The sequence below is a fragment of the Arachis hypogaea genome, chromosome 6, assembly GCF_003086295.3.
Source record: "Arachis hypogaea cultivar Tifrunner chromosome 6, arahy.Tifrunner.gnm2.J5K5, whole genome shotgun sequence".
Taxonomy (NCBI): Eukaryota; Viridiplantae; Streptophyta; class Magnoliopsida; order Fabales; family Fabaceae; genus Arachis; species Arachis hypogaea.
In genome coordinates, this window is record NC_092041.1 from 61,456,545 (window position 1) to 61,471,828 (window position 15,284).

The 15,284-nt window shown below is 32.8% G+C and overlaps 1 protein-coding gene across 1 annotated transcript; it reads left to right on the forward strand.

Annotated features, from left to right (window-relative positions):
- The first annotated feature begins 10,981 nt into the window (after positions 1-10,981).
- On the forward strand, positions 10,982-13,404 carry LOC112696637 (PAN domain-containing protein At5g03700). Its single transcript, XM_025749464.3, has one exon. The coding sequence runs from the start codon at positions 11,288-11,290 to the stop codon at positions 12,764-12,766; it is 1,479 nt and encodes a 492-aa protein (XP_025605249.1). The 5' UTR covers positions 10,982-11,287; the 3' UTR covers positions 12,767-13,404.
- Positions 13,405-15,284: the final 1,880 nt, after the last annotated feature.

The following is a 15,284-nucleotide window of genomic DNA, read 5'->3' on the forward strand; positions in this document are numbered from 1 at the left end:
TCTCTTCACTCCTTCGATCCATTCCTAGCTCTTTTCAACCTGAAAGCACTAACAAACATATCAAGGCATTTAGTGAAATCAAAGGGGGATTAAAATTATCAAATTAAGGGTCTAAAAGCATGTTTTCACACTTAAGCACAAATTAGGAGACAATCACAAAACTATGCTATTTTATTGAGTAAATGTGAGAAAAGGTTGACAAAATACTCTAAATTTAATATAAGATAAACCCTACAAATGGGGTTTATCATATAGCTAACATTTTAAAAATGTTAGCTAAAAAATGTTAGTAAAGGTCTAAATTCTAGTAGTTATTTGTTGAAACTCTTGGAAGAGAGTAGTGGTGGTAGAGTTTGGAATTGGGAGAGTGGTAGTGTGGAGTAAAAAGAGATGTTAGGATTGGATTATATTAGAGGGTATTTTGAGAATTTCAAAAAAAATTTTTTAGAGTTTGAATAATTTTGTTAACAAAAGTTCATCTTTCATAGGTAGAAATAATAGTTATGTTTACTCGTTAGTAAATTGTCACCATTCTAAACTTTCATGAATAAAAATGATAATATACTCTAACTATTTTATAACAAAATATTTTATTTAGAATAAATTTACATACATATATACTTTTTAACTAATGTTAAATTATTTGTTAATTACACCTTTCAATAAATAAAAAAGTGGGATCCTTGATCCTTTAACCCCCTACTTTACTCTCTCTATTCAAAATCCATGGGACAAGAATTTATTGTGTACTATAATTAGGAAGGGTGTCGATTGTCAAATGTCAAACCTCTCAGTTTAGTGTATTTAAATCTATAATGCACAGATACTGATACGTACACGGGACATGATACGACACGAAACACGTTGATACGAAAATTTTAAAATTTTATAAAATACGAAAACATGCATACATATAAAATATAAAATATTTTTAGATAAATTATAATGATTTTTTAAAATTCTATTGATATTAAAACATAAATTATTTTTTAATTATTTTAATATCTTATTTTAATTATATAAAGTATTTAAAATATTTTTTTATTTTAATAAATAATAATATATATTATTCTAAATTTATTTTAAAAATTGAATAAAATTGGACATGCTAACATATAATAATATTTACATGTATCTAAATATATTCACAGAAAAAATTTTATTTTGTATTAAAATACGATTGAACACAACAAACATATATATTAAATGAGTGTAAATAAATATCGTATCCAAAATATATCTGACACACAAATACGACAACTCAACAAAATGTAAGTCCTTCATCGATTGAAATGCATAAATAAACAGATGGACATCGTTGCAAATGGATGAAATATTAGTAACCAATCAAAGAGCTATATAGAAAGAAGAATGAAGGGTCAAAACTCAAAAGATATGCTACTTGCATCTATGAAAAGTTTTGTATATACTACTACATATTATTTTAATTGATAAATTATATTATTAATTTTGATTTTTTTGTTTTTTTTTTTAAATTGATAGTGATAATATTTAAAATAGTTTATGGTAGGTTTTAAAAAGCATGAAAAAAGTGATATAAAACTCATGATAATTACGTTTAAAAATTTTGTTTAACTAAAAGTTGTCCATCATTAGTCATTGCTGGTTCATAGGGTTGGAAACAAGCTAATAAATTTGTAAAATAACGAACTAGTCTACAATTTATTATAGATTATTTTATAAATATTAAACTCGAGATGTTATTAAATTTGGTTTTACGTCTGTTAGAATGTCTAAAATTTTGTAATAATTTTTCTAAAAACATAATAAATTTACAGTAAAATTCTATAATAATAAATAATTAAAAGACACAAAAAATATATATATAACCAAAATTACAAAAATAAGTAGTAATGTAGTGGTTATAGTTTTATACTTTTTAATGATCCTGTCTTGCTTTTAAACCTATATTATTAATTAACAAAGACTTTTGAAAATATCCAAATTTAAACTTGTTTTCTAGAAGGTCACACTTCATGCTCATCTAGGGACCAGAAGTGCATGCTTACTAGTAGGGGTGGAAAAAGGTCAGGCGGCCTATCAGAGACCTGCAGTCTGGCCTGTGTTTGGCTTGGTCTGGCCTGCCCTGTTATAAATAAATACAGGCTCAAACTTTTTTAAAAGTCTTAATACATTAATAGGTCAGGTTTAGACTTACTAATTAGTCTTATAGGCCTGTCAGGCCTGCTTAGGCCTGTTAAAATATAATTAAATATATAAATAATTATTTATTATTAATAAAATTATGAAATATTTTAAATTTATTATATTTTATTATAAATATTTTGTATATTTTAAATATGTTAAAAGTTTAAAATTTTTTATAAATATTAAATATATGACATATTACATATAACTATTTTTATTAAAAAATAATTTTTTAAATAATATTTTTATTTTTGTAAAAAAAATATCAGGCCTTTTAACAGACTTCAAGACAGGGCAGGCTGAATAATAGGTCAGACCTAGTACTTTATAAAGAATCTATAACAGGCTGCAGGTCAGGCTCAGTCCAATCAACTGTATGATAAGCTAGCCTGTTAAGAGCAAAATCTGGTCTAACCTCGCCTGTTTCCATATTTGAAGTTATGAAAATGTGGCTGGAGCACATATTGTATTTTTAAACTTGTGCTTTTTGATGACCATCGACATTAAATCTATTGGGATCTAGAAATCTTTTGTGATGAAAAGACAAATTCTTTTTGAATTTGTCAAAAATCTTTAGAATTCATTTATTTCTTGCAGCATCTCATGTAACAGAATTTTCCATCCCTACCTACTAGCCATCCAAGGAGCATTTACTAATGTGAAAATGAAATCATCAACGCAAGTGCAAATGGACATGCAAGTAGTTACCCAAACAATTTGAGTAGGAAGCAGTTGACAAAATTAAAGAGATCCCCATCAATAATGCTTCTGACTTTTTGGTTTGGGACACCAACAGCAATAGCGTTTGTTTTGACTTCCATGCTAAGTTATTAAATTCGATCCGGTAATTAAATCGGTCTAAATTATAGTATTGAATTAGTGGTTTAATTAGGTAATTATTTTAGAATGTAGCTAATATATGTATTGCGATAACACAAATTAAAATTATCATTAAAAAAATTTAAAATTTTTAATTTAATAAATATATAATAATTGCATTAAAAACTAAATTTTGTATATTTTTTATAATATTTTTTTATTAATAACTTTAACTTGTATCCTTAAAATACATGTTAATTAGATCTATATTATTTTATATCTATGTGTTAGCTCAGTGGCTATTAATTGCTACAGAAAGCTGGAAGAGCCCCATTTGAATTTTAGCGAAGATAATTCTTTTTAAAAAAGTAAATAATTATTTTGGCACCAGAAATATTTTAATTTTGACAAAATGCATTGTTATATTTGTTTTGACAAAATAAATCTCTAAATATATGTTTTATTTGACAAAGTGAATTGCAACATTCAGTTGCATTGACAGTTAATTTACTCAATTTATTGTTAGTTTTTTATAGGTTTAATTATTCTGTTAGTCTCTATAGTTTTGCCAAATTTTTAATTAGGTTTCTATACTTTTTTTTTCATTTTAATTGAGTCTTTACACTAATTTTTTTTTTAAATTGAGTCTCTACATTTTTTTTCTTTTATTTGAATTCCTGCACCAATTTTTTTTTAGTTGGGTCCCTATACAATTAAGCCAATTACTACCAAGAAGGACCTAATTAGAAAAAAAAAATTTGGTGCAACGACCCAATTAAAAGGAAAAAAAAGTATAAAGACCTAATTGAAAATTTTGCGAAACTATAGAAACCAACAGAGTAATTAAACTTTTTTTATAAAATTATTAATCTGTCCTTTATTTTTCCTTCACTATCGGTCTATCACCACCCTCACCATATCTCTAATGCAATCACTCCCATCAACAACTCACACACGTCTGAAACTCTGTCTACGACACCATTTTCTCATCTTTCAAGCTTTCATGCATAGCCTTCGAACACCTCAAGCGCAGAACATACACCAATTTCAATTAAACCCATTTTCTCTGTTTCTTCTACCGTCACTGCCATGGTCCCCTCCCCATCTCCTACGGCAAACCACAACCACCGCAAGAGGACATCTATGAATTTATCCCAACATCCAAATGACCAAAGCAAATAGGGTTTGAAAAAGAAGAAAAGAATTTGCTTTGACACCAATAGTGGGAACGCAATGGATTAAACTGACGACATTGTTTTGGATTTCTTTAGAGATGCATTTGGTTACAAAAGATGGAAAGATGAGCTAGATTTTAAGAGCGAAAGGTATTATCGAGAACAAACAAAAGGAGATACCCACCATACACACCATCATCTTCCCCATAGTCCGATAGCTCCTTTGTTTGCCATCACTATTGCTCTGCTTTAAATTATCATGTTGAATTAGTGAGTGTTAGTCCTTTAATTTGGGGCAGTGGTTCATTTGTGGGTTGTTCTTGTTGATAAGAGTAAGGGTACCATGATGGTGGATGCAGGGTAATGAACCTCGATAAGAGTCTAGAACCGGTGTAATTAAGGTTAGAGGGTTAGAAACGAGACATAAAGAGTTGAGTTAGAGAATTGAAGGAAAATAAACAAAGTGTGAAGTGATACATGATGAGAATGAATATGATGAAGAATGATAATTGATTATGATGATGAAGGATGATGATGAATGAGTTTAATTTGATCATGGATTGAAATGAGATTGAAGGGGAAATTGTTAATGAGATTGATAATGAGATTTATAATGAAGTTGTTAATGAGATTGAAAATGAAATAAATTCTGATTTGATATATACTTGCATGGGAAGTGCAGTGAAGTGATTTCACTTACCGCACTAGAGTGATTTACTTGCTCCTGAATATGATTGTCAATGCAGTGGAATGATTTTGCTTGCCGCAGTAAAGTGATTCTACTTGCCTATGAAAATGATTTAATTGCAGTGGAGTGATTTCACTTGCCGTAGTGGAGTGATAACGCTTGCTATTTATACCTGTCTGGGTAGATGTAGTGGAGTGATTTCACTTGCTCCAGACATGTCGGGTTTGGCTATATAACCTACAAATGATAGCATCGACCATAGGACATGCATACATCAATTACATTGTTTGAATTGTCTGGGCTTGTCATTTCTTGTCTTGGCTTGATTACTTATGCATATTAAATGTCTACTTGCTAGATGCTTTACTTGAATTCTACTTGTGAATTATTTGTCTACTTTGTTTGTGTTTGAACACTTGAGAGGTCCCTCATGCTGGCGTTGGTTGACGTTAAGGGCTGGTCCTATTTCTATTTGGAAAGTTGTGAAAAGATGGAAAATGTTAAATTAGATTTAAAATCTCCTTATGATAGTTGCCTATTTGTGGATTAGTGAGAAACTAGAATGGATAATTGGATGTAAAGAAGTTTAAGATTGCTTAGTGAGTTCCTGTTGTCTTATACAGTATCTATTTGGCATTTTTACCATTCTAAGAACCCATAGGTCTGAAGTTCTCATTCTGTATATATCTCTATTTTTCAGATGCAAGTCCTGGTGCTCAGCAGTGAGCTATGATTCATTTGGGAGATGGCAAAGTTTACTGGACTCCTATTTTACTTTTGTTTTAGAATCTCTCCTCACTTATTTTGAAAAACTTATATGTATGTATATATTTATTTTAAAACTTGCCTATAGAGGCTTTGATGTATATGTTGGGAGAGATAGAAAATACTGTTGTCAACTGATTTTTCTTATTGTAACCTTACCCGACCTAAACTTCTCATATATATATATATATATATATATATTGTCCTTATCCTATTCTTCTTTAATGTTCTATTTATACTTCCGCTTTCCGATCGAGTTTTATTCTTTTCATCGATACGTGAGTGTTTCCGATCACAATTTTATTTTACTCATTTTAGGCTTCTCGTTTAATAATTCCTTTCAATTATATACATATTATAAATACACCTTGATTCGTACCACCTTACTATCATTGACTTATGACTCGATTATAAGAATTTGAATATTAGGGTGTTGTAGGGTGGACACAGACGCTCGCAGCAAAGATGTGGGTAGGCACAGATGCTCGCGATGGTCTGAGTCGTCCTCTTCTCATCATGATGGTCGCCCCCATTTGTACTCCCTCTAGCTCTATTCTTCAGTCTCTCATCGCATAATTTTCTGAATATCTAATGATGCTTTTTGTTTTTACTTGTTGCGGATTTTTCTTCTTTAGTCTCCTCCTCTCTTCCAACCCCACCACCAGCTTCATTCATTCATTCTCCTCCATTGATGAGCTTTGAATAAAAAAAAATTTGGACCACTTATTTTTAGTAATGTCTAGAAGAAGAAGAATAAAAGATGTCAATCGTCCGAAGTTTCACATTGCTAATTATCTTGATCATCCTAACTATGTAAGTTTTTATTTCAAAAAATTGTATTTTAATTAAAATAATAATTATAATGCTAGAGATTAGTAGTTTATTATAATGATAATGTTAGAAATTAGTGTAGTAATAATTTTTAAAAATTTAATTTAATTAAAATAATTTTAGAGATTAGTAATAATAAATTATAATGTAAATGTTAGAGATTAAGAATTAGTGTAATAATATTTTTTAGAAGGAAGGATTATGATGCATTATGATAATAAATTAATTATTGTTATTAATAGAATAATAATAATAATAATAATAATAATAATAATAATAATAATAATAATAATAATAATAATAATAATAATAATAATGGAGATACGATAAATAATATAATTAATATTAATTGTTATTAATGAGTTTATTGTAATAATAATAATAATAATTGTTATTACTACTACGCGTCTGATGGTTTAATTATTATTAGAACATAGTACTAATATTAAGATTGTTCTACGTGTGATAATAAATAAATTAATTAGTATTAATTGTTAGTAATAAATAATTTTTTTGTAGTAACAATGTTTATTATTAAGCTTCCGTTTGTACGATAGTAAAAGAAATATTATGATTTAAAAATTATTAAATTAATTATTTTTGTTATAAGTTTAATATAAATATTTAATAAAGGACTAATGATTGATTTATTATTGTATGTATGTTGTTAGAATAGAATAGAATAATTACTTAAATATTAGTATATAATATAATAGTTATTTATATAAAGTATTGTTATTATTAGTATTTTTATTGATTGTGGATATGTTTTACTGGTTATTTGATAATAAAAATTTTATTCTGTTAAATTTAATTTGTTAATTAATTAATATTATGTTTGTGTTTAGGGTTCTAGAATGTTGCAATGTGATTACTACATGCCGCTGGATCGGTACAATCCAATAGTGGAGGAGTATTTACGGGACATCGGCTTTTATCATGTTCCACAGATTGGAGTTGTCCAATGTCAATTGGCATTGATTAATGCTCTGATCGAGAGATGGCGCCCTGAGACCCACACATTTTATTTTCCGGTTGGTGAGTGTGCTGTGACTTTGGAGGACGTGGCGTTAATTCTTGGTATTCCGACGAATGGTCTGCCAATTACAGGACCGACACTCAGTAGTTATGAGGCATTCTTGGATCAGTTTGGTGTTGCACCTAGGAAGGCAAACTGTAGGGAAAGTTTCATCAAGTTGACGTGGTTTTAAGGATTGAAAGATCGTTTAGTGTTGGTTGATGATATTCAGATTTAGAGGTACATGAAGTGCCACATAATGCTATTGTTTGGGACTGTCGTGTTTGGAGATAAGTCTGGTGCAGAGGTGCACTGGAAGTTTCTGCCGTTACTTTGCCGGGATCATAAAGTTCAATTGGGGATTGGCATGTCTGGCACACCTGTATAGAGCGTTGTGTAGGGCAACTCGTGTCGATTGTAAGGAGATTGATGGTCCGCTGACACTTTTGCTTACCTGGGCCTGGATCTGTCTACCATTTATTGCGCCAATTTCTGGCAATCCTCAAATCTTTTCGATTGCAAATAGGTAAACTTAATTACTAAATGCTTTGAAATAGTGTATTTTAAATTGTATTGATAAATGTAAATTAACGAATTGTCTGATGTCAGGTGGCATAACTGGGAGCGTGAGAATCGGCCTTATAGAGCGAAAATTCATGTCGTGTTCCGATGGGTCTAATTTAGGAGAGCTACTAGGCAGTTGATGATGAGGCTGATGACTTTTTGGTTGACAATCTGGATGGGGATGAGGATGAGGACGAGGATGAGGATGAGGACGAGAATGAGGACGACGATGAGGATGAGGAGGTTGATGATGCTGATGATGAGGGGGTGATGGTCCAAATGATGGTCCAGCGCCTAGTGCAGGTAAAACAATTTATTGGTTAGACTGGTTTGATTTGAGTTGATTAGTTGATTTGATTAGTTGGTTATTGAATTAGTTGGTTATCGAATTAGTAGATTTGATTAGTTGGTTATTGAATTAGTTGGGTTGATTTGATTTGATTTGATTAGTTGATTTGATTAGTTGGTTATTGAATTAGTTGGTTATTGACTTAGTTGATTTGATTAGTTGAACCAATTAGTCGGTTATTGAATTAGTTGGTTTGATTTGATTTGATTAGTTGATTTGATTAGTTGGCTATTGATTAGTTGATTTGATTAGTTGGTTATTAAATGTTTTCATAGGTACAACCACTAGCGAAAAAGAAAAAGGATACAACCTTAGAGCTGATCCCCACGTCGGAGCACTAGTCGATATACCCCATCCGCTTTTAACCCGATTGCAAAGAAATGCAAGAAATTATACAAAGATGTAAAATGGGCGACGAGAAAATGATGTCTATATTGGACTTATCTATTTAGAATGTGTTTGTTGCTTATTGTTTCCGGTTTGTTGAACTTATTTATGTAGAATGTGTTGGATTTATTTATTTAGAATGTATTCGACTTATTTATTTAGAATATGTTGGACTTATGTGTTTAGTGGACTTATTTATGTCATCAACTATGCTACTTTACTTTTCATCAACACTCACATTAAATTTTCAGTATATGAAAATCCCAAAATCATACAATAACATCACACACGAAAGTCATACGATATATAAAATATTGAAAGTCATACAATAACTCGAGTGAGAAATTTGGCTGGAGCTCTATTGGGTGGTCGCACCTGCACTTGCACTACCACGTTGACGACATCTACTACGGTTATGGCCCTCGGCCTCGCATTGCTTACATCGCCTAGGACCACGCAACATCCGAGTATCCATCTCATTCAAGAAACGGGTCATCCTTGGCCGACCTTTGGATACCCATCTGAGGAATGGATTACCTACAAATCGAGGTCCATGATAAACAAGCGATGTTGTGGGATTCCCTAGTGGCCTAAACCCAGCCCTATAAACTCGTCGAACTTGGTCCATCTTGTAGACATCATGTACATACAGTTGCCAATCCAGCCGCTGGTTTGCACAACAAGCAAACACTTGTCAACACAGAAGCCGGTCAACTTAGAATTCACCACAGTCACACCGTTGTCGACGGAGGTCCACTACATACTCCACACTACTGGGTTTGATCGGACGATATGAAATAGGAACAATAAGTATTTTGTTAATTTTTCGGAGTTTGACCGGTTTTAACCGGTTCACTTTGGATTTTTCGAATTGAACTGGCAGGTCTGGTTTGGTTCACCGGTTTTCCAGTCGAACCGGCTGATCCGGTCTAGTTTTAATAACAATGACGGAAAATACTAAATTTCTCAGCATACATGTTTACTTGATAATTAAACGTTAAACAATTACTAATTATATGCCATATTTTGCCTATTTACCGTTGTCTTAAATATTTGTCCTAAACTCAAAACCTATGCACAAATCATAGTTTAACAAATATTAATTTAAAATGATGGCGTACCTGCATTTACATATTGAGGAAACTCTGGTGCATGCATAGCCTCCAAATCCAACGATCGCATGAAACTCGGCTCCACAAACGGCTGCTGGTTTGCTAGTGCATTTGCCACATCCGCCACATCTACCACCATAGCCTCGTCAGCTTGATCTTCGTCTACACCTAGATCAACGACCTCGTAGTTACTTTCGAACTCTTCCTCACTATTACTGTTGTAATATTCCAATTCAATATCTCGGTTTGTTGTAGATTGCTCGAACTCGATATACAGTTCAATGAACGATATTCATGACCGACTTTCAAGATACACTGAAAATATTTCTTGCATGCTTGCTTCATCGGTCACGTATTTCGTTTGGAATTGCACGAACTCACCAAAGACAAATATAGGATATCTGTACAAAATACACGACACTCTCCTAGATATTTGAGAATCCATCTTCTCACAAATCATACCTTTCAATTCTTCATAAGACAGTGTGAAAGGAATTATAATATCTAACGGATTTTCACACGCAAATTTCACTCCTTCAGATGTTTGTAACAATATTTGGCCATGATAATACACTTTTAATCTCACTCTATCATCCATGATAATGGAGATGCAGAGAAAGAGAGAGGAGAGCTTCGAAGATTTGGAGCACAAAAGAAGAAGAAGATGAAGTTGGCTGCTCAGCATTGGGTTAGGTTTAAACATATATTAAACTCAAATCGGACCATCCGACCGCTTTCATGGTCGTTCAAATTTTTTTAAACAATAAAATCGGACCGTCCGATTAGTGAACGGCCCGCGCAAAAGAAATGGCAATCCAGAAATCTTTGGTTCCAATTTCATGGCCTGCAAGATTTTTTTCAATCCTGCAAAGATATCGCTGAGTCCGATTTTCTTAGGTCAAAAAAAAAATTTGTACGTTAAGCATGAAATCGATGGATCCGATTTTCATACACTATCCTCCATAAACTACAAATCGAACGGTTCGATTTGTGTTCCCTTTCAGCTGCAATAAATCAGACCGTCTAATTACTTCCCTTCACCTGAACGCCGTCATACCAGTGTAAAACACTCTATAGTTTCATAACCTAGTATTACACCAAAGTTGGTGTCATATAAAAAAAAATTAGCCGCAACAAAAGTGTAAATAAGTAAGAAAAAGAAAAAGAAAAAAAAGCAGCGCATATGAAGATGAAAAAAATACGCACATAGTAGTTAGTTGGAACTTGGAATTAGTTAACTATTTTACTTAGTATTCTTATCAATAACATCTCTACTTTTTTTTTTTTTGGTGAGCGTCTGAATCTTTTAACTCTATTTTTCACAACAGTAGTTTTCTTAACTCTATAAATGGAAACTCTCGCACTGTGGAACTTCTTTCCCTGTGTAGTGATCATATTAATTCAACCATCATGTTTAGGCCTACTCACATGTCCCCGTTCCTACTCCTACTATTCCTCTCCCTCGCCACAGCGTTGACATGTTCCGCATCACCACAGATCCACATAGGCTTCTCCGCGTCACCACAATCCCAAACGGCGCTGTTCGAGTCCCTTTTCACCGACCCTACTGGCAATTTCTCTTTATGCTTCCTCCGCCGGAACCAAAACCACCTCGCACTCGCCGTCATCCATGTGGCATCCTCGCAGCCACTCTGGCTCGCCAACCCAACTCACTTGGCCTCATGGTCCCACACCACGCGCCTCTCCTTCAACGGCACTCTTCTCCTCTCCGACCCCAAAACAAACCTCCTCTGGTCAACCGAAACAAACGGCGGCGACACCCTTCTCTTACTTAACACCTCCAACCTTCAGATCCTAAACAAAGCCAAAGCCACTCCCATATGGCAAAGCTTCGATTTCCCCACAAATACTCTCGTTCAGGACCAGAACTTCACAACCGCCATGTCATTATCGTCGCAAAATGGTTTGTACTCGCTGCGGTTAGGCAACGACTTCATGGGGCTCTACGCTAACTACCCCGAAAATGACGCAAGTTCGTTGAGGCAGTTACTCTACTGGAAGCGCACCGCACTGGAGGCCAAAGCAGTTATAAAACAAGGACAGGGACCAATTTACGCACGTGTCAATAAAGAGGGGTATCTGGGCATGTACCAAACCAGCGCCAAGCCCATTGACGTTCAGAAGTTCGACAGCTTCCAACAAAATCCAACGGCATCGTCGTTTCTGTTCGTGCGGTTAGAACCCGATGGGAACCTCAAAGGGTATTATTGGAATTCCAACAAGTCCAGTTGGGTGCTCAACTACCAGGCCATAACGGAAACCTGCGAGCTTCCACTCCCCTGCGGTTCGTACGGTTTGTGTACTCCGGGCGGGTCTGGGTGCTCGTGTTTGGATAACCGAACCCGGTTCGAACCGGGTGTTGGATGCTTCGGTGGTAGCAACGGAAACTTGTGCTCGGAAAAGATTGGTGGAGACAGCTACTCAGTGATTCGAAGGACGGGGGTGGAGCCACCGCATAAGGAGCTGGATGGTCACGTGACGACGCCGTCTTCGGCGGAGTGTGAAGGGTTGTGCGAGAGAAACTGTAGCTGTTGGGGTGCGATGTACAACAACGTAAGCGGGTTTTGTTACATAATGGACTACCCGATTGGGACGATGACGGGTTCCGGGGAAGACTACAAGGTTGGGTATTTTAAGGTGAGGAAAAGTGAGAGTGGGAAGAATCGGGTTGGGGTTCGGGTTGGGGTGGTGGTTGGGGTTATGGTTGGGATTGTCTTTATTGGGGCTGGGGTGTGGATGATGAGAATGCGGTGGAGAAGGAAAGGGGTCAATGGGATGTTGGGCGAAGAAAACGGGTCTTCACCCGGCCCGTATAGGAATCTTGGATCCGACAGTTTTAAATCCATTGAGATGAGCGGTCAAAGATGATGATGATGATGACGAATGGGATGACGATTCTTGATTCATGTTATTGGCTTTATGAATAAAGTAGTATCCAATGAAAATGATGAGGAGGTTGGACGGTGGTGGGGGAAAGGGGTCCATCCTAACGATCATAATATAATAGGGGTATAAATCATAATGCAATATTGCAATTAATGGGATGGGGAGTTTTCATGGAGAGCACACATGAATAATTAACTGTGTGAAAGTGTGAATGTGATATGTGACCACCTCCTTTTTTAACATTGACCAAATTGGAGCAGTGGTGGTCGGTGGATTTTCGGTGAAAAATTAAGGCTAACTTGAATATTCATTTTGGAGTAGCAACGACGAGGAGTAAAAAAAGCATGGAAATATCAATCCACGTCAGGGAGTAGCTCAACTGGAATTTGTTTAATTGAGTCATCCCATAAATACAAATATGAATTCTTTTCAATGCAGCCACTTCGCTCCAATCTCCATCACGTTGAACATGCCTTGCACAGTTGCACTGTTGCCCACAGCAAAAAATAGCCTGTTTGTTTTATTTTTTAACCGGTGTCCGTCCCAGGTTATGCATCTTGTATTATCACTTTCATTCCTTGCATTGATAGCACTTAATGCTAATAAATTCTTTTTAAGTACATTATAATTTATCGCGCTCCGACGAAAGAGACCATAATATTTTAGGAGACAAAAAAAAATCAAAACAACTTAAATTTATCTTAATATTTATTAATCATTGTTATAATTTAAATAAGATAAATTTAGATTTTATTTTCTTTTTTAAACATTACCGTAAGAAAAAAACAAATAACATTTGTAGCCCTCTTTCTATCATTTTCTTTCGTGCCATGTTTCGCTCTGATTGTTATTCTTTAATTTTTTGGTGCGGCTTTTATTATTTTTTTTAATCAACACTGTTTTTAAACAGATTTTTTATATTTTTCAGTCAGAAAACACGTGTAAGTACTAAGTAGCCCTTGCTTTTGGGGTCGATAGACACAGAATATAATTTTGTATTCATAAAAAAATTTGATTATACAACTTTAGAAAATTTCAATTATTTTATATTTTTCTTTTCAGTATTCAAAAAGAAACCTACATATGTTTTTTCCATGATATGGGCTACAGATCCGGCCCACACCAAGAGAAGGAAACCAGATACAACCCACCACATTACTTCTCAAGTTCTCATTGATACAACTACCTGAATAAATGAAACTCATAACTCTTCCTCACTACACTCATTTTTTTAGGCTGGTAATGGAACTAACATGTTTTTTTTGTCATAGTGAGAGGGTAGCAAGAACGTAAATGTGGTATATGCTTCGTACATAGGATCGAATCAATCTCCGCAACATTACCTTTAGACTTTACTGCTTGAGCTTATAATTGGTTCTGTTTCTATTACAAGAATTGAATTGAATATAACATTTAAAACAAAAGAAATTAAATTAATTTAAATAGAATTTAATTTAATTTAATTTTTTTCTCTTAAAATCAATTTCTACTTAAATAGGTCTAATTTAAAATTCTATTTCATCAAATTTTAATTAAAATATAAAATATTTAAAATATTCATATAACCTAATTATTTTTATTCACTTTTAAAAACTTTTCACCTCTCAACATACACATCTTCCTCAGTACTTTCATTTTCTTTTTCCTTTACTGCTTGACTGCTTCATCGATATATATATATATATATATATATATATATATATATATATATATATATATATATATATATATATAAAATACGTACATTAATTGTCAATCGTATGCATATTGCTCTTCTCTTCTACTTTGAATCTGTATATTAATATGAACCTATATATTGGACATCTTATACCTTTTAAATTTATTCTGACTTAAGCATCGGAGTAGAGATGGACGTATGTGTCTCATTTTGGAAGCAAGCACCCCGACTACAATTTAAAATTATTTTGAATAGTATATGATAATAATATTTATTTGTCCCCACTAAATTATTGAATTTGACCACACAATAATATTTTATTTAATTTTTGGTACTTCATAAAAAATTTAAAAATATCATATTAGATGTCATTAAAATGATCAATTCACAATTTAAATGAAATTTGTATTTTTTTCTTAAAAATCGACTCAAAAGAATATTATTTATCTTTTTTTTAATATTAGTTTTAATTTTTTTTCTGGTAACAACTATATAACATGAATATATAACATTATTCTATATAAAAAGAGAGATATTTTAATTGAATTGTTAAAAAAAGTTACTGAATCTTTCTAAAATACGAAACCTAAATAATAAAATTTTAAATGATATGTCGTTTAAATTACTATTTTAGTATTTTAATTTATAAATTAGATATTTTAAAAATTAATCTTGTTATATGTACATAGAAATTAACCACATGTATATATATTGAATTAAAAAAATGCATATTAAAAATAAATTAAACAATACATATATTTATATACAAATATATAATAATTAATGAATAATTTAATAATTAATTTTTATGTACACATAATA